This window comes from Chanodichthys erythropterus, chromosome 6 (assembly GCF_024489055.1).
Source record: "Chanodichthys erythropterus isolate Z2021 chromosome 6, ASM2448905v1, whole genome shotgun sequence".
Classification (NCBI taxonomy): domain Eukaryota; kingdom Metazoa; phylum Chordata; class Actinopteri; order Cypriniformes; family Xenocyprididae; genus Chanodichthys; species Chanodichthys erythropterus.
Window position 1 is genome coordinate 760673 of NC_090226.1, and position 27039 is coordinate 787711.

Genomic DNA, 27039 nt, shown 5'->3' on the forward strand with positions numbered 1-27039 from the left:
GAAGGATCCCCAATATAGATATTTCTGTATTTCTGCTGTATGAAATGTATATAAATATCATCCTGCATCTTCTTTGGAACTGAAGGTATTCTCAGTCACCTGATGTCTCTCTTGTCCTGCAGACAGACAGGCAGAGCTCTGAGCGGCACGCTGGGGTTCCAGGAGACTCTGTCCAGGTGAAAACTCTCATCCGAATCATGTGTGACGGCATCTGCGTGAGTTCGTAGATGAGCCTGTGAGCTCGGCAACAGGCCGAATATCTCAGTCTGATAATATTCGCATGAGTCGCTGGACAGATCCGAGTTGCAGCTGTCATCTGTGCGGACAAACATCAAACATAATACTGCTAGAAATTGATAGTAAATTTCACAACAAATTACAAAGAAATGACAAGCAACACATTGAATTAAACATGAAATTTTGAAGTAGAAATAGAATTATTAGTATGTATTTCCCTGTAAAACAGTACAATAATCTGTTTTATTTACAGCACTGCAAAAAAAGTTTTTCTGCCTCAGTGTTTTTTGTCTTATTTTCCAGTAAAACTATCTAAACACTCTTAAATCAAGATATATTTACATGAGATTTTTGTTTGTGCTTAAAACAAATAAAAATCTGCCAGTGGAAAATATGCAAGAATATGCAATGTTTTTATCGGAATATGCAACTTTTTTTATTGGAATATGCAAGAATATGAAATGCTTTTTATTGGAATATGAAACTTTTTTTATTGGAATATGCAAGAATATACAAGGCTTTTTATTGGAATATGAAAGTTTTTTTATTGGAATATGCAAGAATATGAAATGCTTTTTATTAGAATATGCAAGAATATGAAATTCTTTTTATTGGAATATGAAAGTTTTTTATTGGAATATGCAAGAATATGAAATGCTTTTTATTGGAATATGAAACTTTTTTTATTGAAATATGCAAGAATATGCAAGGCTTTTTATTGGAATATGAAAGTTTTTTTATTGGAATATGCAAGAATATGAAATGCTTTTTATTAGAATATGCAAGAATATGAAATGCTTTTTATTGGAATATGAAAGTTTTTTTATTGGAATATGCAAGAATATGAAATGCTTTTTATTGGAATATGAAAGTTTTTTTATTGGAATATGCAAGAATATGAAATGCTTTTTATTAGAATATGCAAGAATATGAAATGCTTTTTATTGGAATATGCAAGGCTTTTTATTGGAATATGCAAGAATATCCAACGCTTTTTACTGGAATATGAAACTTTTTTTATTGAAATATGCAAGAATATGCAAGGCTTTTTATTGGAATATGCAAGAATATGCAACGCTTTTTATTGGAATATGAAACTTTTTATTGGAATATGCAAGAATATGCAAGGCTTTTTATTGGAATATGCAAGAATATGCAACACTTTTTATTGGAATATGAAACTTTTTTATTGGAATATGCAAGAATATGCAACACTTTTTATTGGAATATGAAACTTTTTTATTGGAATATGTAAGAATATCCAACGCTTTTTATTGGAATATGCAACGCTTTTTATTGGAATATGAAACTTTTTTTATTGGAATATGCAAGAATATTAAATTAAACTCACTTCATTTTGATCAGCTTGTCTGTAAACAAGCCCAAAATCTCAAGTCATTTTGCTTCTCTAGTTAATGTATCTTGATGTGTTGATGTTTAGATATTTGTGCTGGAAAATGACAAAAATATGGAGGAAGAATTTTTTTTCTTAACATTTGGTGTACTTAACATTCAGACACATTAAGAACACCTAAAATACTGTATTCTAATACTTAATGTATACTTAATAACTTAATAACATAAGTTTTTGTTTTTAAAAAGCAGCTTTGGTGTCGTCGACTATTAAAGCGAGAAAGAAAGAGGTGAGATGCATTTCTGCAAACAAACCACAGAAGGAGAAGGAAGTCAAGTCTCTGTTGAAACTCTAAATCATCAGAGGAAACTGATGTGCATAAATTATTCAAACAGATAAGCCATGATGATATGTCACTTGATCAGTGATGAATAAGATGACGGACTCTGTCACAGAAACACACACACACTCACAAACACACATTTCTTTACCTGATAGGAGTCTTTGGAAGTTTGGTATCCTATCTTTTGTCTCCATCATCATCGGTCAGTGCCGAGGCCTCACAAACACACATACAGACTCATATGAACACAGGACAAACATACAGACTTCAAGTGTGCAGGGACTCTCTTCTTGTTCGCACTTCTCAGTGTGTTTAAGGAAGGCGAAATGCATGAGTGATGCAGGAAGTCATGTGATGAACGTGGGTGTCGCATCAGAATGAGCCAAAAGATGTGAGTGGGATCTTGACACAACGTTTTACATGTTTAATAAGTTGAATCTGAAGGATCGCTGGTGAGGTGAGGACAGATGTTTGATGACCCTTTCTGCTTTTCGCACTGAGTTTGAGTGGTTTCTGACCAACACTATTAAGTGACACTTCCAGGTGTTCATGATTAACATTTTTAAAACAATCATTTTATAGAGATTGTGCTTACAAAAGCTGAGCTGTTTGGATGGTTGCTAAGTGGTTGCTAGGGCATTGCTATGAAGTTGCTAGGGTGTTCAGGGTGGGTGCTAGGGGATTGTTTGGGTGTTCTGGATGGTTGCTAAGAGATTGCTAAGCAGTTATGGTGTTCTGGAAGGTTTCTAGGTGGTTTCTACTTCTAGGTAGTTGCTGAAGTGTTCTGGGTGGTTGCTCTGCGATTTCTATGGTACTCTTGAGTGGTTACTATGCAGTTTCTATGGGTGATGCTAGGCAGATTCTATGGTACCTTGAGTGGTTGCTAGGCTTTTTGCTAGGGTGTTGTGGGTAGTTGCTAGTGTGTTAGGCAGTTGCTAAGGTACTCTGGGTGGCTGCAATGATGTTTCTAGGCTGTTCTGGGTGGTTGCTAGGCAGTTTCTATGGTACTCTGGCTGGTTTCTATGCTAGGTTGTTCTGATTGTTTGCTAGTCGGTTGTTTTGGTGTTCTGGATAGTTGCTAGGTAGTTGCTTAAGTGTTTGGGGTGGTTGCTTTGCAGTTTCTATGGTACTCTTGAGTGGATACAAGGCAGTTGCTAGGCAGTTTCTATGGGTGTTGCTAGGCAGATTCTATGGTACCTTGAGTGGTTGCTAGGCCGTTGCTAGAGTGATGTGGGTAGTTGTTAGTGTGTTAGGCAGTTGCTAAGGTACTCTGGGTGGTTGCAAGGCTGTTTCTAGGGTGTTCTGGGCGGTTGCTATGCAGTTTATATGGTACTCTAAGTGGTTTCTAAGCTAGGTTGTTCTGATTGGTTGTTCTGGAAAGTTGCTAGGTGTTAACTAGGGTGTTCGGGCTGGTTTCTAGGTAGTTGCTAGGGTGTTGATAGGCAGCCTTTATGGTACCTTGAGTGGTTGCTAAGGTGTTGTGGGTGGTTAGTTACTAGGGTGTTAGGCAGTTGCTAAGGTGCTCTAGGTGGTTGCTAGGCTGTTTCTATGGTGTTCTGGGCGGTTGCTAGGTAGTTGCTGAAGTGTTCTGGGTGGTTGCTCTGTAGTTTCTATGGTACTCTTGAGTGGTTTCTAGGTTGTTCTGATTGGTTGCTAGGGTGTTGCAAGTCAGATTTTTTGGCATTCTGGATAGTTGCTAGTTCTTAGATAGGGTGTTCTGGCTGGTTTCTAGGTGGTTGCTAGGCAGTTTCTATGGTACTTTGAGTGGTTGCTAGGCAGTTGCTAGGGTGTTGTGGGTAGTTGCTAGGTTGTTAGGAAGTTGCTGAGATACTCTGGGTGGTTGCTAGGGTGCTTCTAAGCAGTTGATAGGGTTTTATGGGTAAAAATGTGTATTCACTAATTTCTGTAACTTTTAACACTTATGCATTTGTGTGACACTTTCATCCAATGCAACTTATATTGCAAATAAGGTTTATATTTTAATCAGTTTATGCGTTACCCGGGAATCGAACCCATGAACTTTATGTTGTGAGCGCAAGGATCTACTTTTTGAGCTACAGGAATGTGTTAATATTATTGATTAAATCTAAAAGGACAGTACAGTAATGTAATTAAAAAAATATTTCCAAATAATATTTTACACATTTATAATATTAATATATCACAGTATAAATTAGGTATTTATACATGAAAATATATAGTCTTAGGATAGGGGTCCGGGTCCCTCGAACAAGCATGATTCAGTGGCATCTGAAGATTGAAAACCTACAGATAAACATGCATTCTGATAAACATCATCTCGGTTGTGAGTTAGTAAGTGCTGCCATGTTACATAATAATTTTGTGGTTGATATGTACACAATCATTATATGGAAAATCTGCCACTTGACGTCATTACTTAAGAATCTCACACAAGCAGAATCTAAACCACTGAGGCGCGCGCACGCTCACACTTCCTCCATCAGGGCATCGATGAGCAACTTCAACAATAGAAAGAAAAGAGAGAGATGAGTAAGAACAGACCGCAGTGCTTTCCTGGAGTAAAACGCGTCTAAACGGGCACTGAAGTGAAGTTGCCAACAGGTTAGATCTCTATTTTCTGTTTAGTCAGATTTATAAATGTCTTAAAATCTAAATTGAATGGGCAGAAGTACAGTCTGAGACCTTAAAAACATCATAAAACTACTTTGTTGTGGAGTAAACTCATTCAAACCTTTGATTTATGTGGGAAAACTTTTAAGTAGCCCTCAGATGATTTGTTTTGATGCGTCTGACTGACTTCAGTCAAGGGTTCAATGGACTCAACAATGAATCGGTTCATACCATTTTAAATTAGGTTATTCACACTTTTAAATTAATTGCTGTTCAGTCTAATATTGTGCCGTACATATACCGATTAAACACTTAATGCGATTATAAAAACAACATAAAGCGTATTTTGAGTGTTTGTACGAGATGATAAATAATTTCACCCCCCTACGGAAACAAAAGTGATTCGGTCCTAGTAACGTAAACGAATTGTTCATTTGAACCGATTCTTTTTGATGATTCAAAACCCACTCACAGAGAGCGAGTGTAAAGAGGAGTTGGTTTAAACGTTACGCGTCCAAACGAACCGATTCGAACTGATTCGGATTTCTAGACGTTCGTTACTCATTAGAAGTTTCTGTTTACTTCAGTCCAGCGCGAGAAGCGGTGAGTTATGCTTATTTACTTAATTTATTAATGACCAACAGAAACTCTTTCGAGTTTGTTTAAGCGATAGAAGAGATAACATCGAGATAAAGTTTAAATGAGTTTGAGAGCTTGAGCGAATCAATCAGATTCTGTTTGTTACTTCGACAGGTGTAAACACAATAAAAGAGTTCCGTATCATAATCAGGTTTTCACATGTTTAGTGTTTACAAAATCAAACACGACTTTTGAAACCTGTAGATTTCAGAATATCTATTACAATATATGATTCAGTGATACTACACATTTATGTGGAACTTAATACCATGGTATTATCAAATAAACATGATTTTGACATTGAACATGGTAAAACCATGGTACTTTTTGCTTCCTTTTTTGTGTGTCCTTAACCCAAACTGGTTGATTAATTTGGGTTAGATTTTTGAGGCACATAAATTCATCTAGGTTTTCAAAGTCACAGATTTGCATTGAATTTTAATCTGATATTTATGGGAATGACATCAGAATCCAATTAATCAGAAATGTGAACGGGTGCGATTGTGTTTTAAATGAATTCAGTTATCATGCGATGAACAGAACGAAGCCATTGTGTTGCTGGTCCAGAGGAATTCTCTTTGTGTTTGGTTGAATGAATGTTTGTTGTTTTAGGATTTTTGGGAGCGGTGCTGCTCTTGTACTATTATAAAACCCCTTTAGAAATCAGTTTTCATTCCTTCACAAAGTCCTGGAGATCTTTCAGCGCAACACGACTGCATTGTTCTTCTCTAGTTCCAGATGTGCAATCTGATCTCATTGTACGGTCTGTTTTTAGTTCTGTGTTATATAAATCTCCCTCTTTTGGACGTGTTTCAAATTACGTATTAGTCCCCTCGAGGGTCGTATCCCTTCACTACAGCCCCCCACACTCATCGTCCGGATGTCTCACACACCCACCCTTCTCATTGCCGTCAGTTCAACATTTACATTAATGCATTTGGATGATGCTTTTATCCAAAGTGATTTACATTTGTACACATAGTGGTGAGCAGCAGATGAGAGTCTCATTTAAACTTGAAGTGGAATGTACTCCAATAACCTGTTTTGTTTACAACTGTCACAAAGTTCATTATGAAATGCCTTGCAAGTTCAGGAATTCAGTTGGTGTTTATAAACACAAAGAATAAAAAGCAGGAAAGGCGTAAACGACGCTCGGGACAAAAGACGGAACTGTGACTCTCAGTTTATGCTCCGCATGTGTTTTTAAGCCTTTCCGACTTAAACATTCGGACGCGAGAGAGAACTCAGTGTGGTACTCGAGCGCTGTGTGAGAACACAGACCGCTTGAATGTATTTACAAAACTGTCAAAAGTATCCCCACAGTCTGTTATGAACACACACAGTAGAGAAATAAAACAATATATTGGATCCGTGCAGCTCTTAAAGTGACAGCAGCCTAATAAACCTGCTGCTGTCTTTTGTTTTTAATGTTAATCAAGCTACAAAAACTGCTCTTGACTGAATAACTTTTTTTGTAACTTTAATAAGGATTAATCGATATTTAATTTATACAGTAAAGACTGAATTTGATTTATTTTCTCTACCTGAAAACTACTTGAAATGTATTTATTTGTGCTATTGCTCGTAATTTGATTTGTTCTTATTGCTGACAGTCTTCAACAATGTTTAAAATTTTAATGAGTAGTTTTTGGTGTCAGTCTTATTTATTATGGATCAAAAACAATGAAACTATAACTATGCTCATTTTATTTATTATGTTTTGTGGTGGGGCCAGTGATAATTTTAGGACAAGTAAAAATTTTAACCACTTGCCGGCCGCGCCAGTAGAAAAATCTTTAGCATGTTTGCAGTAGGAGTTTGTGGTTGATAACGGGTTTTAAGGTGTCATGAGATGAGAAGTCAAATTTGCCTTGATATTTTGACATATAAGAGGTCTTTGTACCATTAAAACATCCTGCGACTTTATAACTTGCAATTGTGCGTCAGAATTGAGAGTTGTAATAGGAATTGTGAGAAATAAAGTCCGAATTGTGAAGGAAAGAAAGTATTTGTGACTTTTTATCTCACTATTCTGACTTTTTTCTTGCAATTTGATTATATCTCAAATATCTGACATTATTTTTATTTTTGATTCAAGCTTCCATAAGACTCTCTCTCTGTGTGTGTGTGTGTGTAATGCAATCGTCTCTCTGAGCGTTTGCAATCTTCAGTGGAAAGGTTTTGAAATGTCTTCTGACCACAGGCTGCTGTTGGTGATGTCAGTGCCAGGAAAACACACCTCCACCCACTGCACACACTCTCTGGTTCTCCTTTTCCTCAGTGTTTCCAACACTTTGTGCCTGTACCTCATTATACACTCAAGGAAAATCTAAAAGGATATTAAGATATCTTTAATACTTCTTGAGTTACAGGCATGCAAACTTCAGGCATAAACCACAAGAAGTGCTTTTTGCCATTTTTGAACCGTCACTGTTTGCATATGATGAAACAAAGATTGTTTAAGTTAACAGATTTTACTAACAGACCCCAATCTCTGTGTAAAAATACCATCTAGGGCTCCGCATGCGATTTGGCAAAGGCTGCGATTATTTCATGCACAACTTATCAGAGCTCTAGTAAATGTAAATGTAGTAAATGCTTCTCCATCTGAAAGCCGTGCGATAGAAAGATGGCAGCAGGGCTGCACGATTTAAAGTCATTTTTACCCCCCTGAAATTTGGCTCCAAATCTCGTGAAAATTGTCATTTTTAACCCCCTTTACAAAATATTGGATTACTCAGTTACTGTTCATCCATAACATTTAATATGTTGGCTTTCATCACTATTTATGTTCGCCTTTATTCCGGGAGACCTCTAGTTGAGTTGACACGGAATGACTCAATTTTTATTCATTTTTATTTATTTATTTGAATTTTTCACTATTTTTTTTTTTTTTTTTACTATTTAAAAATGTACTATTTATTGAAATTATAACAAATTTTTTTTATATGAAAAGTCAAAATTATGACATTAAAAAGTCGAAATTAACAGTCAAAGTTATGACAAAAATTGAAATTGACGTAGAAATTAACAGTCAAGATACTAAATCAAAATTAACAGTCAAAATTTTGAGTCGAATTTGAAAGTTGAAATTATTACAGAAAGTCAATTATGACAAAAAAATTGAAATTGACATACTAAGTCAAAATTTCCAAAAAAATTAAATTGACAAAAGTCGAAATTGACAAAATTTGAAATTGACATACTCTCTTACTACTTTTTACTATTTATTGACATTTTTACATGCTGTCATATTTGACGTAAAGTCAAAATTATGACAGAAAGTCAAAAATATGACAGTCGATTATGATAAAAATGTAAAAAAAAAAATTGCCATATGTCAAAAATGTTAAAAAGCCAAAATTATGACACAATAAATAAAAATTGACAGTCAAAATTTTGAGTCAAATTTGACAGTTGAAATTATTTCAGTCAATTATGACAAAAAATTTGAAATTGCCAAAAAAATTGCCAAAAAAATTTAAATTATGACAAAATTTGAAATTATGACATACTCTTTTACTACTTTTTACTATTTATTGAATTTTTTACATGCTGTCATATTTGATGTAAAGTCAAAATTATGATGCAAAGTCAAAAATATGACGCGTCAAAATTGACAGTCGATTATGCAAATTTTTTTTTAAAAAACATTGACATGTCAAAGATGTTAAAAAGCCAAAATTATGACATAGTAAATCAAAATTGGCAGTCAAAATTGACAAAAAGTTGAAATGATGACATACGAAATGAAAACTGACAGTCAAAACTGACAAAAAACATTTAAATTATGACGTACTACGTCGAAATTATGACAGGCAAAAATTATGACAAAATTTGAAATGGACGGTCGAAATTGACAAAAAGTCGAAATTATGACATACTAAATCGAAATGATGAGTCAAAATTCTGACAGTCAAAAGTTGAAATTATGACAGTTAAAAATTATTTTTTTAATATTATCACATACTATATTGAAATGATGACAAAAAGTCAAAATTATGACAAATAATTAGAAATTACAAGTCAAAATTGAAATTGACATACCATGTCAAAATTATGACTTAATATTTCATAATTATGACTTAAATGTTACAATTATGACACACTAATTTTGACTTTCTATGTCATAATTATGATGTCATAATTAAGGCTTGCTTTTTTTTTTTCTTCCATTGAGTTAAACGGGTTAAACAGAACATTATTTGGATCAGATTCCTTCAAAAGCCTGTAACCATCATTTAAAATGAGGTGTTGCGCAATTCAGACATATTTTTAATTGAAGCTAGTCAGGTTTGTAGCTGCTATGAATCTCTCATAAATAACACTTTAATAAACCAGCCAATAATAAAACATGTTCATGAGCTATCTTCACTAATCTACACAGTTTCCTGCAGCAGGATGATGTTGGTTAACACTCTGCATCAGCTGCTCAACACACTGAATCATGCCATCAGCGCAGTCAGTTTATTGTCGTGACCCACAGGCTGATAGAGTTGTTTCTGTAGGCAGACACACCTTCAGATCTCCGTGTCAGACAGGTTCAAACACGATAAGAGTTCATTCACTGACATTCTTTCTGTTCGTGTTGTTCAGCAGCAGAATGACGGGCGGCGCGATCAGGCAGGAGTTTCCTCTGGAGCGTCCGTGAGAGGAGCAGAAATCATGGCCGGCAGGGTCAATTTTTACTCGGATCTGGTCACTGATATAGAGTGAGTGACTTTGTTTCTATATTTATTTACTCGTGTTTCTTTCTGTAGACTATATCTGTCATGTGATGTGCCAGCTGTTTTTGTGTCTTTGTGATTCAGTCTTTCAGCTTTCAGTCTGTGTGTGTGTATATATTAGTATTCATGTAATGTTTTTGTCTTTTGATGCTTCAAGCAGTGCATTGTTTATGATGTATTCCTATTTTAACTGATTAAAAATTAAAATAAATTAGTGTTCAAAAGTTTGGTTTGTTTGTTTTTTTTTTAAAGAAATTAATACTTTTATTCAGCAAAGATGCATTAAACTGATCAAAAGTGACAGTAAAGACATTTATAATATTACAAAAGATTTTATTTTAAATAACTGCTGTTCTTTTGAACTTTCTATTCATAAAGAATCCTGAAAAATAAAATGTATCACAGTTTCCACAAAAATATGATTGTTTTCAACATTGACAATAATCATAAATGTTTCTTGAGAAGCAAATCATCATATCAGAATGATTTCTGAAGGATCATGTGACACTGAAGACTGGAGTAATGATGCTGAAAATTCATCTTTGATCACAGGAATAAATTACACCTTACTATATATTCACATAGAAAACAGCTGATTTACATTATAATAATATTTTACTATTTTTTACTGTATTTTTGATCACAGGAATAAATTACACCTTACTATATATTCACATAGAAAACAGCTGATTTACATTATAATAATATTTCACAATTTTTACTGTATTTTTTATCAAATAAATTCAGCTTTGATCACATGAATAAATTACACTTTACTATATATTCACATAGAAAACAGCTGATTTACATTATAATAATATTTCACAATTTTTACTGTATTTTTTATCAAATAAATTCAGCTTTGATCACATGAATAAATTACACTTTACTATATATTCACATAGAAAACAGCTGATTTACATTATAATAATATTTCACTATTTTTACTGTATTTTTGATCACAGGAATAAATTACACTTTACTATATATTCATATAGAAAACAGCTGATGGTAATATTTCACAATTTTTACTGTATTTTTGATCAAATAAATTCAGCTTTGATCACAGGAATAAATTACACTTTACTATATATTCACATAGAAAACAGCTGTTTTACATTGTAATAATATTTCACAATTTTTACTGTATTTTGGATCAAATAAATGCAGCCTTGGTGAGCAGAAGAGACCCCAAACTGTCCATTGTTTGTGATTTGTGTGTTTTTGTGCATCAGAAGTCCAGCTGATGAAGATGGGGTTCATGATTCATTCAGTCAGCTGATTGAGGAACAGTGTCATGACCTTCATGATGACTTTCAACCTGACTTTCATGATGACTTTCATGATGTCATAGAGATGAACTCGCTGGACCCGGAGGAGGAGAGCAGAGGTCAGATCACACACTGCAGCCTATTCTGACCAAAAACCACCCACTTAGACAAGAATCAAAGCTTTGAGCCAATCAGATTAGAGATCAGGAGGGTCAGTTATTATAAAAGAGGCCATTTTATGCACTTTGGTGTTGTTTTTGGGCTCTTCTAGAACAGGTTGATTATTTTCCTCATATTCTCCATTGTTGCAGCTCCTCTCTTCCCAGTCTGTCAGTAACGCTCTGTTTAGTTCCTGTCTCTATGAAGACCCGCTTTCTGAAAAGCACAATGTGCTCTGATTGGTCGGCTGGAGCAGTGTGTTGTGATTGGTGTTTGGGAAATGTCCCGCCCCTTACCATAACCGCCAGTTTCAACACACTACTAACTAACTCAACCAGGCCCCGCCCCTTTATTCTGCGCATTAATTATTTAAATGAGGAAGAAAACTCAAGATGGAGGCGTTTTAGTGATATAGAGAATAATTTCAGAGCTTTTTCATGCTCAAACAGCAACATTACACACTAAAGACAGATGAAGATGTAATAAAGCTCAACAGGTCCTCTTTAATCTGTGTTTGTGTCTCAGATGACATCATGCATCTGGAGGGTCCAGCGTACCATCGGTCTGACAGCGAGGTGCCGCAGCAGACTGATCATTTGATTGGAGACCGCTGGTCATCTGACACGCTCAAAGTCCTGTCCTCGATGCCCAGCCGCACCATTGGTCAGTCTGCATTGAGAATGTGTTTGTCTTTCATCTTGGTTTCTGCTGAGAAACATCAAATGGTGTTTGTTATGAGTGAAATCTGCTTTCCTGGTTCTGACTTCCTGTACAGCTTGTATCTTTTCCTCTTGATCACTTCAGTTTAAGATCGGTCTGTGTCTGCAGGTCGCAGTCGAGGAGCGATCATCTCTCAGTATTACAACCGCACCATGCAGCTGCGCAGACGCAGGCAGAGCAGACCCTCCATACAACACTTCCCTCGGTCTGCGCGTCCCAGCATCCGCGGTTACCGCGTGGAAACGGACGGAGCCGATTTTGAGGAGGAGGAAGGTGAAAACACTGAAGCCTAGAGTTTGGAATAATTATGATTTTTTAAAATGTTTTTGAAAGAGGCTCTTCTGCGTTTCTTGCATTTATTTGATCAAAAATACAGTAAAAAAATCACAAAATATTTTTACAATGTAAAACAGCTGTTTTCTATGTGAATATATGTTAAAGTGTAATTTATTCCTGTGATCAAAGCTGAATTTTCAGCATCATTACTCCAGTCTTCAGTGTCACATGATCCTTCAGAAATCATTCTAATATGATGATTTGCTGCTCAAGAAACATTTATGATTATCAATGTTGAAAACGGTTACATATTTTTGTTGAAACTGATTATCTTTGATGAACAAAGTTCAAAATATATTATAAATATTTTTACTGATCAGTTTACATCAAATTATTGTGTCCTTACTCAATAAAAGTTTTAATTTTCACAGAATTAATAAGCAGCAAAACTCTTTTCAACATTGATAATAATCATAAATGTTTCTTGAGCAGCAAATCATCATATTAGAATGATTTCTGAAGGATCATGTGACACTGAAGACTTGAGTAATGATGCTGAAAATTCAGCTTTGGTCACAGGAATAAATTACACTTTACTATTTATTCACATAGAAAACAGCTGTTTTACATTGTAAAAATATTTCACAATTTTTACTGTATTTTTGATCAAAAATGCAGCCTTGATCACAGGAATAAATTACATTTTACTATTTATTTACATAAGAACATCTGTTTTAAATTGTAATAATATTTTGTGATTTTTACTGTATTTTTAATCAATTAAATGCAGGTTTGATCACAGGAATAAATTACATTTTACTATATATTCACATAGAAAACAGCTATTTTACAGTATAATAATATTGCACATTTTTACTGCATTTTTAATCAAATAAATTCAGCTTTGATCACAAGAAAAAATTACATATCTATATATATATATATATATATATATATATATATATATATATATATATATATATATATATATATATATATATATATATATATATATATATTATTCACATAGAAAACAGTTAATTTCAATTGTAAAAATATTTCACAATTTTTACTGTATTTTTGATCAAATAAAGCAGCTTTGGTGAGCAGAAGAGACTCTTTCAAAAACATTACAAATCTTAATTATTCCAAACTTTTGACCAATAATGTGTGATCCCCAAATCATGTTTTCTATGTCATGCTCATCTTGTACACTGACTCTGTGTAGATAATAAGAGGGAGCGTTTAGTGAATAATCTGCAGAATCTGTCAGCGAATGATCGTGTGCGCATGTTGAGAGCGATGCCACTGAGTCTCGCAGAGAAGAAAGAGCTCAGGTAAATACACACATCCTATGACAATACCACACTGCCACACCTGCATCTGTTCAACAGAACTGTGTTCTTAATGTCTCAGTGCTACCACAAAATAAATATTTATTTGAGAGGATCAAAAGCAATATTTGTAATATACAAAATAATGCAAAGGCATTAAAACTCAACTTCTAAGAACTGGTTCTGTTTAATGAATTGTTTAAAAAGACTCATTTGTGTAATGAAACACTTCATGAATCACTTCAAGCCTTGTTGTAATAAATGGTGCAAAAAACATTAAATTGTGCTTTAAAACCAGTATTGTTTTGCTTGGTGCAATTTATCATATTGCAAAAACTGACTCATGTGGGGAAACATTTCTGTTTCCTAAAATCTTGTTCCTCTTCTGACATTGTGTTTTTCAGGATGTTGGTGTTGAATAAAGCCGAACACTCTCTGTCTCAGAGTCAGATTCCCTGTTGCAGTCAACTCAAGTATTACATCATCATTGTGAGTCCATAACACGCTCATGACATCATCACGTATCATGACAGGGATTTGTGGGTATGATCAGAACAGCAACATTACACACTAACGACAGTTGCTCATTAAAGGGTTAGTTCACCCAAAAATGAAAATTCTGTCATTAATTATTCACCCTCATGTCGTTCCACACCCGTAAGACCTTTGTTCATCTTCAGAACACAAATTAAGATATTTTTGATGAAATCTGCATAGCCAGCAATGACATTTCCTCTCTCAAAATCCATTAATGTACTAAAAACATATTTAAATCAGTTCATGTGAGTACAGTGGTTCAATATTAATATTATAAAGCCACAAGAATATTTTTGGTGCACCAAAAAAACAAAATAACGACTTATATAGTGATGGCCGATTTCAAAACACTGCTTCTGGAAGATTCGGAGCGTTATGAATCTTTTGTGTCGAATCAGCGGTTCGGAGTGCCAAAATCACATGATTTCAGCAGTTTGACACGCGATCCGAATCATGATTCGACACAAAAGATTCATAACGCTCCGAAGCTTCCTGAAGCAGTGTTTTGAAATCAGCCATCACTAAATAAGTCGTTATTTTGTTTTTTTGGCGCACCAAAAATATTCTCGTCACTTTATAATATTAATATTGAACCACTGTACTCACATGAACTGATTTAAATATGTTTTTAGTACATTAATGGATCTGGAGAGAGGAAATGCCAGGCCTCACTGAGCCATCGGATTTCATCAAAAATATCTTAAACTGTGTTCTGAAGATGAACGAAGGTCTTACGGGTGTGGAACGACATGAGGGTGAGTAATTAATGACATTATTTTCATTTTTGGGTGAACTAACCCTTTAAACAGTAGTGTACTATATTTATAAAAAGCAGTAGTGCTCTTGAGTTTGTTTCAGAATGTAGTTTATATCTGTCATGTGGTGTGCCACCTGTTATTGTGTCTTTGACTGAAGTCTGAAAGATTTAATTACAATGTGTGAGTGTGTGTGTTTGTGTGTGTGTGCAGTAATGCAGATCAGGGTTTTTCCAGCAGTTTCATGCTCTTGCTGCACAGGCGTCTAGTGAAGTGTGTCAAAGCGCAATCATGTGCCTTTTGTTTTGCAGGCTTTATTTTTACTCGTCTGTATCAGACATGCAGATGCAGATGAACTTTACTATGGAATCTAATCATATACTTTCAGTTTAGTTTCAGTGTGGCTTTATTGCCATGACACACAACTGAACAAGTGAGATATGGTGCAAATGGATCAAATTCATTTCGAGTAGTAAAAAACTTTCAAAAAACACTTTAATTAAACAAAAAAGACTCAGTGAAGGAAGTAAATCCAATTAAACAGATCATTAAGAAGATGAATATTACAACTTAACATGCAAAATAATAGCATCAGCATAAATGTAGAGATTTTTTTGTGTGTTTGAGTTTCTTAATTAGGGGTTCAAGCACCGAAGGAACCCTATTGTGATTTTCTTCTTCCTGATTTTTCTGTCCTAAAAATGTGTACGGGCGTCAGAAACCGTGAATCGTAGAGACCCCAAAATTGGTAGAATGCTCCCAATTGTGCACGGCTACTCGGACACACAGACACACACCCGTTCGACACTAGGTGGCGCTATAAGGCAATTTTAATTTTGGACCTCAACTTTGGAACCCTAAGGGCTACAATCAACATTCTTTTCCCCCCTGAATTCCCCTGATTTACTTTAAAAACCTTCTTTTTGAACTCCTCCCAGGTCCAATCTTCATCAAAATAGTCAAACAATGCTGACAAAAAGTCATCAAAACAACTTTGATTCGTCGAAGCATTGCAAAGATGAATTAATTGGTGAGGCAATGCCCATTTTATCCTGTTGATCTATATCTGCTGAATGCAATGTCCAAGCTTAATGAAACTTGACACACAAAGACAACAGGACATTCTGAGGACGCACACCAAATTTCATAAAATTCCGCCAATAGAGGGCGCTACATTATTAAAAAAGTATATAACTCCTCAACCGTATGAAGTTGAAAATTGGTATGCATCTTCATTGGTGGACGTTCTAACATATCCTCTAATATGACTTGGATACTTCAAAAAGACATGGCTGCCAGCAGCCAATCAGCTAATCTGAATGGCCTACCATTACAAAATTGGATATATTTGTGCATTGTATGAAAAATATATTTATTTGCCACATTTTGGACCTCAGCTCTATGTTTTAGCTAATAACTCCACAACCATGTGTGACAGAATCATTTTTCTTTTTGGGGTCTCTGTGATTTATGGTCTGACTCCCATTAACTTTTAGGGCAGAAAAATTAGGAAAAAGAAGAATATCGGTAAAAACACAAAAGGGTTCCCTACTAACATTATGCAAAATAGCAGAATCAGTAATCATTTTATTTATTAGCTTGTTTTATTACAGAAAGATGCGCAAAATGAAAACTTAAAATAATAAAATAAACGAGTTGATCTGTGTTGTAAGTTGGCTTAATGTCTTAAGTCTGTCTGTCTGTCAGGCGGTGAGACACGGATGGTACGGCTGGATGTCGTTCCTGTCCTCGCTGCAGCTGTGGCAAACGGCTCTGAAGTGTGTCGGCGGTCGCTTCGGGACGGGCGTTCTGTCGTATTTCATTTTCCTCCGAACGCTCCTCTTCTTCAATGTCTTCCTGTTCCTGGTTACGGGTTTGTTTCTGGTGGTTCCTCAGGCCGTGCTTCCGGATCCGGACCAGAACACCAGCTTCAGAAGCACCTGGGGGTTGGAGGTGCTGACGGGCGCTGTAAGTTCATAAACACACACGTGCTTATACATTTAAATATTTTTCACCCACAAACGTGAATCTTTAAGTTCATTATACAGTGTGGAACAAACATTACCAGACAAAAGATTGGAATAATTAATAATTAGTCTCTTCTGCTCACCGCAGCTGCATTTATTTGATCAAAAATACAGTAAAAATTGTAAAATATTTTTACAATGTAAAACTGGTTTCTATGTGAATATATTTAGTAAAGTGTAATTTATTCCTGTGATCAAAGCTGAATTTGTATCTGTGTTTCTCAGGGTTATTTCTCAGAGTCTCTGCTGTATTACGGTTACTACAGTAACCACACACTACAGAGGAACAGCAGCTGTTATGAGTCCATGAGTCCATGTGGGTCTGGACTGTCCTATAACATGCCTCTTTTTTACTTCTTCACCATCGGCGCAGTCTTCTTCGTCACCTGCATCATCCTCGTCTACAGGTGAGTCTCTCCTAAATACAATTCGATTCTCCAGAACAAGTTTGCGCGAAACAGAAGTTGTGCTCGTCTTTTCTTCCCTATTGTGTCATTAAACGGCTTCTGGAACAACAACAAATGTAGGGCGGGGCTTGATTTTGTCTGTGGGGATTTGATTGGATGGTTGTGGTTTGCTATTGGTGGATCTCATGTGAGTGACAGGTTGCCCCGCCCTCATCATCAGAGAAGAGATGCTGCAAGAGGAAGATATTCTGATTCAAGATTACGAGGAACGTGAATTTAAAACAGTAATGATGTGCACTGTCTAGTGCATTAATGTATTGTACCAGCCAAAAGTTTGGAATAATTATCATTTTTTTAATGTTCACCAAGGCTGCATTTATTTGATCAAAAATACAGTAAAAATTTTGAAATATTATTCTAATGTAAATCCGCTGTTTTCTATGTGAATATACAGTAAAGTGTAATTTATTCCTGTGATCAAAGCTGAATTTTCAGCATCATTACTCCAGTCTTCAGTCATGGTTTCCACAGAAATATAAAGCAGCAAAAACTGCTTTATAACTGTTTTAAACTTCAAATAAAAATCAATATTAATAATTGAGCACCAATAATAATTATTAGATAATTATTGAGTATCAAATTATCATATCAGAATGATTTCTGAAGGATCATGTGACACTGAAGACTGGAGTAATGATGCTGCAAATTTATATATATATATATTTTATTTATTTATTATTATTATTATTATTATTATTATTATTTGTTAAATTAAAATTTAATTATTTTCCCAAACATAATTACTAAACAAACTAAAGTTTTTATGTATTAAATATTATTTTATTTAATTTTTTGTATATTTTATTTTAATTATTTAAAATTAATTTTAATTAATTTTTTTACATTTTATTTTATTTTATTTTATTTTATTTTATTTTATTTTATTTTATATTATTTTAATTCTTTCCCCAAATATCAAATTTGAAATTTTTAATGTATTAAATAATTATTTTTTAAATTTTGTATATTTGTTTTATTTATTTTTATTTAAAAAAATATTTTTATTTATTAAAATTATATTTTTAATTTTGTATGAAATTTTAATTTAAATATAAACTTCAAACGGTCATGAAAGAAGTAGCTGAAATTTCATTTTTTCAGTTTTTTCATTTTCATAATGTTTTTGATTGATCAAATTTGTATTTTTTTTACATGTATTAATTTTGAAATAATGTAATAAGAATTCTTGCATTGAGGAGTCGAGCAAGTTTTCATGTATCAATAATTATTAGATGTTTCTTGAGCATCAAATCATCATATCAGAATGATTTCTGAAGGATCATGTGACACTGAAGACTGGAGTAATGATGCTGAAAATTCAGCTTTGATCACTGGATATAAATTACACTTTACTAGATATTCACATAGAAAACAGATATTTTACATTGTAAAAATATTTCACAATTATTTTTGATCAAATAAATTCATCCATAGTGAACAGAAGAGACTCTTTTGTGTTTTTAATGAGTGCTTGTAATTTCCTGAATGAACACAAACCGACTGTGTTTATATTAATACAGTAACCGTCTTTGAACTCATCCGATTCTCTGTTTCTGTCTTCCAGCATGTCCAAGTCCTTCGGTCAGAGTTTTTGCATCGATAAATCTAAAGGTCTGTTGGCCATAAAGGTGTTCAGCTCGTGGGACTTTAAAGTCAGTAAGAAATCCTCCGTGAGACTCCAGCGAGCAAACATCAGCACACAGCTCAAGGTCAGAACGCGCGTGAGTGTATGTACGACACGTACACACACGTATCACACACTTCAGCTCTGTTATCTGTGTGTGTGTGTGTGTGTGTGTGTGTAGGAGCTGGTGGCAGAAGTCAACCGCCAAGAGCTGAAGTCTCCCGTTCTCCAGCGACTGTGGCGGCTGTTCGTCCACATGCTGGCGTGGCTCATGTGTTTGGGAAGCACAGTGGGGTGTATGCTGGCTGTGTACTACTTCTCTGAACACATGCACAATGTACGAGATAAACACACACTTGCACCAGAACGAGTTTGTCTAGAACGAGGGATCTTGGACTGCTTTTGGAGCAGTTTTCATGTCTCTGAAGCCTTCATGTGTTTGTATCTGCAGAAAGACGTCAAAATTCGTTCTGGTTCCCCCTCTAATACGAGCTCGTCTGACAGCCTGTTGCTGAAGGAGGCGAGTCTGTTGGCCGTTCCCGTCGTCGTGTCCAGCATTAATCTGCTCCTGCCGGGATTCTTCAACGCCGTGGCCTGGATGGAGGAATATGATTCTCCCAGCGTGCTCAATTACGTCTCCATCAGCAGGTACTGAACGGCCAAGCTCAACGCACACTTTCACACTGACCTTCCCAAAGTGTTTCCTATTCATTTTCTGATCCATGAACCAAAACCATCTCTGAGATCAATCACAATTTAGTAATCATCATTTCTTTTTTCTTTTCTTTTTTTTTTACTTCTTTTGAAGGAAGTGGCTAAAATGTATTAAAGTTTGTTTTTTTTTAAATCATATTAATATTTTAATTAAAACATGTATTTTATTTTTATTATTAAATTATTTTATTTTTCAAAGCATCTTTACTGCAGTAAATCTTAACATCTCAATAATTTTCCAAAAATTAAATAATTTTTTTAGTGTATTAATTTGTTTTTGTGTGTTCAATTTTATATATATATATATATTTTTATTATTATTATTATTATTATTATTATTATGTTCAATTAAATTTTAATACAAATTTTTAATTATTTTCCCAAACACTGAATTAAAAAGTTATGTATTAAATATTATTTTTATTTTTTATTTAAATTTCTTAATAAAATAATTTTAATTTTATAATTTATAATTTTACAAAAATAATAATAATCTTTACATTTTATTTAATTTTATTTTAATTTTAAAAAGTTTAAAATGTTGTATTAAATTTTAATTTAATTATTTCCCCAAACATCAAATTTGAAAATTTTTGTGTATTTTATATATATATATATATATAAATACAAAATTTAAATTAAAAATAATAATTACATTAAATTTGATATTTTTATATATATATATATATATATATATATATATATATATATAATATTTTAACACACACAAATAAAAATAATTATTTAATACACTAAAAAAAATATTTAATTGAGATGTTAAGATTTATTTATTTATTTATTTTTTGTATGAAATTATATTTTAAATATAAACTTTAAATGGTCATGAAGGAAGTAGCTGAAATTTCATTTTTTCTGTCTTTTCATTTTCATAATGTTTTTAATTTATCAAAGTTTTAATTCTTTTTTACATGTATTAATTTTGAAATAATGCAATAAGAATTCTTACATTCGAGCAAGTTCTTGCAGTGCGATGATGTAAAAGCTTTTAAAAAATGTCTTTTAAAACATGTAAAAATCTGTTTCTACATGGAGATTTTACCAGGATTGACCATCTAACTTTATGTGTGGTTAAACGAGTCTCTGATGCGTCTGACAGGAACCTGCTATTGAAAGCGAGCGTGTTGGGAGTGCTGTGCTACCATTGGCTGGGCCGCGTGGCATCGAAACCTGAGAGACTGGGCTTACAGGTGAGGCCGCGTCCTCTCACAGTGTGTTTTCCTCCGTATCCTGTTGGTTTCTGATGGCGGTATTGTTGTCGCAGTGCTGGGAGAGTTTCGTGGGGCAGGAACTGTACCGGTTCCTCGTGATGGACTTCATCTTCATGCTGCTGGACACTTTCTTTGGAGAGTTTCTGTGGAGGTGAGCGCCTGATGATACATCGTTGCTGCTGATAATTAAAAAATGAATCGCTCTGAAATCATTTGTGTTTCTCTCTGTCAGGTTATTTTCTCAGAAAGCGCTGAAGAGGAAGAGGAAACCCGTGTTTGATATCGCGCGGAACGTTCTGGAGCTCATCTATGGACAAACTCTGGCCTGGTAACTTCATCCATCATTACCTGACCTTGATTCTGAAGATGTTTTGACTGTAACGTGATGTGATGATATAACAGCGTGTGTGTGTGTGTGTAGGTTGGGCGTGTTGTTCTCACCTCTCCTTCCTGTGGTTCAGATTATTAAACTCCTGTTTCTCTTCTACATGAAGAAGGTTTGTTTGTCTGCTCACAATCATGTGTTTGTTTAGACATTGTGTGTCGTTCTTCTGTATGGAGGGATTTAAGAGACTACCTTAAAAAATGTGTACTGAAATTAATGATGAAATTAATAAATAAAAGTACAATGAAATGGAATCAAAAATAAATAAAACATAAAATATTTATTTTTTATCACATATTATTTCCTTCTTGCATCCTTTTCCCCCCCGATTTTTGTGTTAAATAAATGTATTTTATTTATTTATTTATGGTTACATTTAATTTTACTTTTATTTCTCACCATTCCATGATACACTTGAAAATTCCATTTATTTTATTTTTTTTAATACTGTTTTAATGTTGTTTTTTACATAAAAAATAATGTATTTTATTTATTTATGCTTACATTTAATTTATTGCAACATTCCATTATGTTTTTAAAAATGCTATATCATATTTTTTATTTTATTTATTTAGCATGTAAGTACTTTTGGAGACACTGTTTTACTATTTTCTTTATTTTCTATATATTTTTAATTAATTTTATTAGGGTGAGGACTGCTTGCTTGTTTACATTTAATTTGACTTTTTTTAATTTTATTTTTTCCTTGATTCATTTAAAAATTCCATTAAATATTAATTTATTTTATGTATTTAATGTTCAATTTTTTATTTTTTATATTTTACATGAAAAAGTATTTATTCATACATTCATGCATAAATTAGGGTTAGGGTTGCATGTTTTCTCACATGTCCTTTTACTTTTTATTTATTTATTGCAACATTACATGATGTATTTCAAAATGTAATTTATATTCATTTTATTTATGTAATGCACTCATCACAATTGAAATCATAAAAGAGCTCCATGTTTATTTCACTACAACAAATAACCCATAAAGCAGTGCAGGAACACCTTTTGAGTAATGACTCAAAGGAATCATTTGCGAAGCGATTCACTCGAATGATTCTGACTCCTCTGTGATTGTGTTGTTGTCACAGGTCAGTCTGATGATGAACTGTCAGGCGTCGGGGAAGCCGTGGCGCGCCTCTCAGATGACCACCATCTTCATCACGCTGCTGTGCTTCCCGTCGTTCCTGGGCGCCGCCGTGTGTGTGACGTACACCATGTGGACGTGAGTGTTTTCACCATCGCTCTGCTGTTTCTCATGGGGCGTCTGGAAAAGCACCTCGTGATGAAACTCATTCAGAAGGCGATTAATTCACGGTTGAAGAGCAAGTTGTGCATTCCGACTAAATAATTAGGAATTTTTATGCGGATGTTTGCAGAAAAACACTGATATTGTGGATTCGGGCAGCAATAAAATCAGTGACAAGCTCCTGAAAATGTTGAAATGACCTTACGACCCCATGAGAAGCAATTACCGTCCGAATAGAGTGCATTAGATCCACTTTTACAGCTGAGCTGGTTCTGGAAGTATTTTTCCATTCGTTTTTTTCCATAGGGATTTTAAAAAGTCTTTGTTAAAGAGTTAACTGAACAAATCACCTCCGAGGAGAATCACATTTGAAGCAAAAAAGAATTTGAAAATCGAACAAAAAAACAAGAAATGTAAGGGAAAGAACTAAAATTTCATGAAGCATTGCGAAAACGATGGAGAAATATAAATCTACTTGTATACAAATGTTGATTTTATTTATATATATATATATATATATATATATATATATATAATTATTGTGTTAAATGAGAAAAGCAAAAGTTTGACTTGACATTTGATTTGATTCAACATAGAATTTATTACACAAACGGCCATGAAGGTGAGTAAATGATAACAGAATATTCATTTTTTGGGTGAATTATACCTTTTAATAGGGTTTTAATTAATATGGAAATTTTTTTTTTATTTTTTTTTTATGAAATGATAATCTAAATAAGAAACTAAAACAGCCAGTAGGTGGCAGTAAATGTCTAAATGAGTAAGTCATTGAATCATTCATTTGATTTGTTCAAACAGCTGATTCATTCAGGAATGAAGTAAATGGCTCTCTTTATGAATGGATCATTGAATCAATGATTCACCAAATTGATTTGTTCGAACATCTGATTCATTCAGAAACAAAACACCAATCGGAGACGCAAAAAGAGTCTAAAATATTAACTTATTTACTGAACTGTTGTATAAAATCAGCATCACATTCGCACTCATGAAATTCGGGACGAAAACGGCACTTGTGTGATATTGCTTAATTATATCATATGATATAAATATGAGACGAGACAACTCATACAGGGGCATTTTTGCCCTGATATCTTGAATTTTAGAATCATTCTAACTGCGTTCGATAGGCTCCGTCACTCATGCTCTGTCACATGTCTCAGGATGAAGCCGTCGGACGGCTGCGGTCCGTTCCGCGGTCTGAAGACCATGTTCCAGGCCGGGAAGCGTTGGGTGCAGCAGCTGGCGGAGGTGAACCCCAAACTGTCCTGGCTCGTCTCGGCTCACACGTACCTGGTGGAGAACCCGTTCTTCCTCTTCCTGTGCGCCGGCATCTTCCTGTGAGTTCTCAGCTTTGTCTCCTCAAAAGGAAAATTAACAGATGCAAACGAATCATCCAGTGAGAGTGAATCATTTGAGACTCCAGCAAAACTCTGTTTAATTAAAAAAAAAAGAGATTTCTGGTGATTTCGTTGATTTCTGAGTGTTGTTGTTCTTTGTGTGTTTGTGTAGGATAGTGATTTACTTCCACAGTCAGGTGGTCGACGGTCAGCGGAAGATCATCGAACTCCTTCAGGAACAGATTGAGAATGTGAGGCAAAAGAATCAAATGATTATGTAACAATAGAATCGAATGTATGTAGCAGCGTGACATCACTTCCTGTTCCCGTTCATTCAGGAGGGCGAGGATAAAAAGTTTCTGATCACGCGACTGCAGGACATCCATGAACGGAAGCGTGTCGTCTCGCCGCGCCGCGTCCGAGGAGCCAGCGAGGTACAGAATCACTGAAATGATTCGAATTCAGTTCAGGGAGTCACAATCCAGTTCTGAAATGAAAGTGAAAGTGATTCAGTGCCAGATTAAAATGTGTTGCTCCAGGTTTATTATCCTTCACCAAAACTAAAACTATTACAAACATTTCTTTAAGTTGAAATGAAATAAAATGATGATCGAATCACTTTTATTAGATTTGTACTCTTTGGCGAGTGTTTTAGAGTTTGTTTGGTTTCAGGATTTCAGTTATTCCTGACGGAGATGCTGAGCTGTTCCTGCGGATGTGGAGCCGTATGAACCGACCGGACGCGCTTCTGCGCTCGTAGAAACCGCTGGAGTCCATCATGAACCACATGATGAAGATCAGAGCACCTGATGGTCAGATTCTCACACTCAGGGTTTCTAGTAAATCTGTGGAGGTTTTACATTGGTGATGGTGTTTTCTTGCCGTCTTTATTATCAAGACACTTTTAACTTTACTGTGAAATGTGCACATATTTAATATTCACCGTTCCACTGCCCTGCCGCTCTCGGAGACTGGACCTTCCGTTTTATGTACTGTGATATTACTGAACCACTTTTAAAATAAACATTTTTATTATGATTAAACTTTGCCTTATTTATTTTGATTCTGTTATGCAAGTCTGAAACAACTAATGAAGATAGATAGAAAGATAGATAGATAGTGTGATGGAATTTTGGAATTAATAATGAACTAACATTTCTTTTCTTCTACAGGCCTAATATTAATAATCTAACTCTGAAATAGAGAAATAGGACTGAGTGTTGTGATTCAGAAACATTCTGCTGTGCTGGCTGTACAGCATCCTTCTGAGGACAAAAAATAGTCTTTGAGGAATTAGCATATTGAGTAATCTGAACTATTAACCCGGAGACATTTTTTGATGATCTTGTGATTCAGTTGTTCTAATCTAAATGTATGCGGGACAGAGGAACTGAGATGTTTTTCTTAAATCTAAACCAGTCGTATTGAGACTGATGATAATGAGTAACAGATCATGCCATACTGACTGTCGAGTGTACCTGAAATCCTTAAAAACCTGTTGTATTCCTGTATGTATAACTCTCCCGGCCGAGATTAAAGTTTGAAGGACAAAAACTGGAGTCTCTGGTTATTGCTGCAGCAAGTCAGGTTAGGGAACAAGGCTTAAGGGGTCAAGATGTTGACCCGAAATATTGAGTGTCGGTTAGGAGACGCCCCAGGAAGGTAACTTACGTCAGGTGCTTCTTGGAAAATCTACCACAATAGATATATAGAACTATAGATAGAATGATAGATAGATAGAATGATAGATAGATAGACAGATAGAATGATAGATATATAGATAGACCGATAGATAGATTGATAGAACAATAGATAGAACGATAGATAGAATGATAGAACGATAGATAGAACGATAGAATGATAGAACTATAGATAGAACAAATGATAGATAGAATAATAGAACAATAGAATGATAGAACGATATATAGACTGATATATAGGTAGAATGATAGAACAATTAATAGAATGATAGATAGATGGATAGAACGATATATAGATAGAACGATAGAATGATACAGAATAACGTAACGTATTAATGAACGATAGAATGATAGAAAGAGATAGAATAATAGAATGATAGATAGAATGATAGATAGATATATAGACAGAATAACAGTATTAATGAACGATAGATGGAATGATAGAAAGAGATAGAATAATAGAACGATAGATAGAATGATAGATAGACAGAACAATAAATAGAACGATAGATGGATGGATGGATAGATAGATAGATAGATAGATAGATAGATAGATAGATAGATAGATAGATAGATAGATAGATAGATAGATAGATACTGATCTCGTGGGTGTTTCCGGAAATGGCCGAGCAATCACGGAAAAACACGAGATATTCTCCATTATAACCAATCAAAAAGTCGATTGAGATTCGGGAACCTCTCTGATTGGTGGATCTCACATCGGGTCCACACGTGTCAGCTGATAGCAATCACTACGTTAAACGGTCTAAATGTATTTTTAATATCGTCTGTGGAACGCGTATGAGCATAAAATCTAAATCCAATCATTATATTCGGTCCGAATGAACGTATGTTTGCACATTCCCTCGCGCACCCTGTTCGCGCAGATATCATACGTCATCAGCGCGTCAACTACAGTGATTAGGCTTGTTTGAGATGAGCAAATTCTGCGCAGAACCGATCACCGGTGATCACCGCGAGATGCATGCCGGTTAGAAATGTGTCCGAGGGTGGTCCGCCTTGCTCTGATGTCATGCTGACGTGTGTCAAAAACCTCTCGCGAGGGCGAGGCGGACGTGTCGGATTCTGCAGTCGAGCGCAGTTGCTCTCCACCGACTGCGCTGACCAAAAGCACGATGGGAAACGACTTGATGACGACACAGCTTAAAGCTTATTGGTTTAAACAACCGTGATGTATTGATCTCTTTTAAAATGTTTGATTTTGAAACACTAATACCATGATTTTATGCGTATACATTATGTGTGAATATTCCAAAAGTCTCTGAGAGTGCGATCTTTCTGGGGGTTATGTGATTGTTATCATATTTAT

At 34.6% G+C, this 27039-nt stretch overlaps 2 protein-coding genes across 6 annotated transcripts in view; one reads left to right on the top strand and one right to left on the bottom strand.

Annotated features, from left to right (window-relative positions):
- The window catches only part of tmc8 (transmembrane channel-like 8), a 30187-nt gene extending 27936 nt beyond the window's left edge, over positions 1-2251 (bottom strand). The window contains exons 1-2 of the mRNA XM_067387662.1: positions 2083-2251; positions 100-316 (exon numbers count right to left, since the gene is read on the bottom strand). Of these exons, the coding sequence (XP_067243763.1) occupies positions 100-316; positions 2083-2134 (269 nt within the window). The 5' untranslated portion in view covers positions 2135-2251. The remainder of the gene's footprint in view (positions 1-99; positions 317-2082) is intronic.
- Positions 2252-2308: 57 nt separating this feature from the next.
- tmc6b (transmembrane channel-like 6b) lies at positions 2309-25775 on the top strand. 5 transcript variants are annotated; one of them, XM_067387657.1, is made up of 21 exons: positions 2309-2391; positions 9762-9877; positions 11128-11282; positions 11848-11985; positions 12151-12315; positions 13547-13655; positions 14057-14141; positions 16652-16912; positions 17197-17378; positions 19003-19147; positions 19244-19399; positions 19514-19710; positions 20894-20984; positions 21059-21156; positions 21238-21333; positions 21427-21502; positions 22491-22624; positions 23833-24009; positions 24182-24260; positions 24348-24443; positions 24682-25775. In XM_067387657.1, the coding sequence occupies exons 2-21, from the start codon at positions 9831-9833 to the stop codon at positions 24697-24699; spliced, it is 2505 nt and encodes an 834-aa protein (XP_067243758.1). In that variant the 5' UTR covers positions 2309-2391; positions 9762-9830; the 3' UTR covers positions 24700-25775. The 5 variants fall into 5 exon arrangements, with proteins under 5 accessions (XP_067243758.1, XP_067243757.1, XP_067243760.1 ...); XM_067387656.1 differs by lacking the exon at positions 2309-2391 and adding an exon at positions 4363-4517; XM_067387659.1 differs by lacking the exon at positions 2309-2391 and adding an exon at positions 4381-4517 and having other exon boundaries at positions 9765-9877.
- Positions 25776-27039: the final 1264 nt, after the last annotated feature.

Coding starts and splice junctions, on each gene's coding strand:
- tmc6b (XM_067387657.1), top strand. CDS start 9,831: ATGGCCGGCAGGGTCAATTTTTACTCGGATCTGGTCACTGATATAGA. Junction 11,986..12,150: donor GATGCCCAGCCGCACCATTG/GTCAGTCTGCAT, acceptor CTGTGTCTGCAG/GTCGCAGTCGAGGAGCGATC. Junction 24,261..24,347: donor TTCAGGAACAGATTGAGAAT/GTGAGGCAAAAG, acceptor CCGTTCATTCAG/GAGGGCGAGGATAAAAAGTT.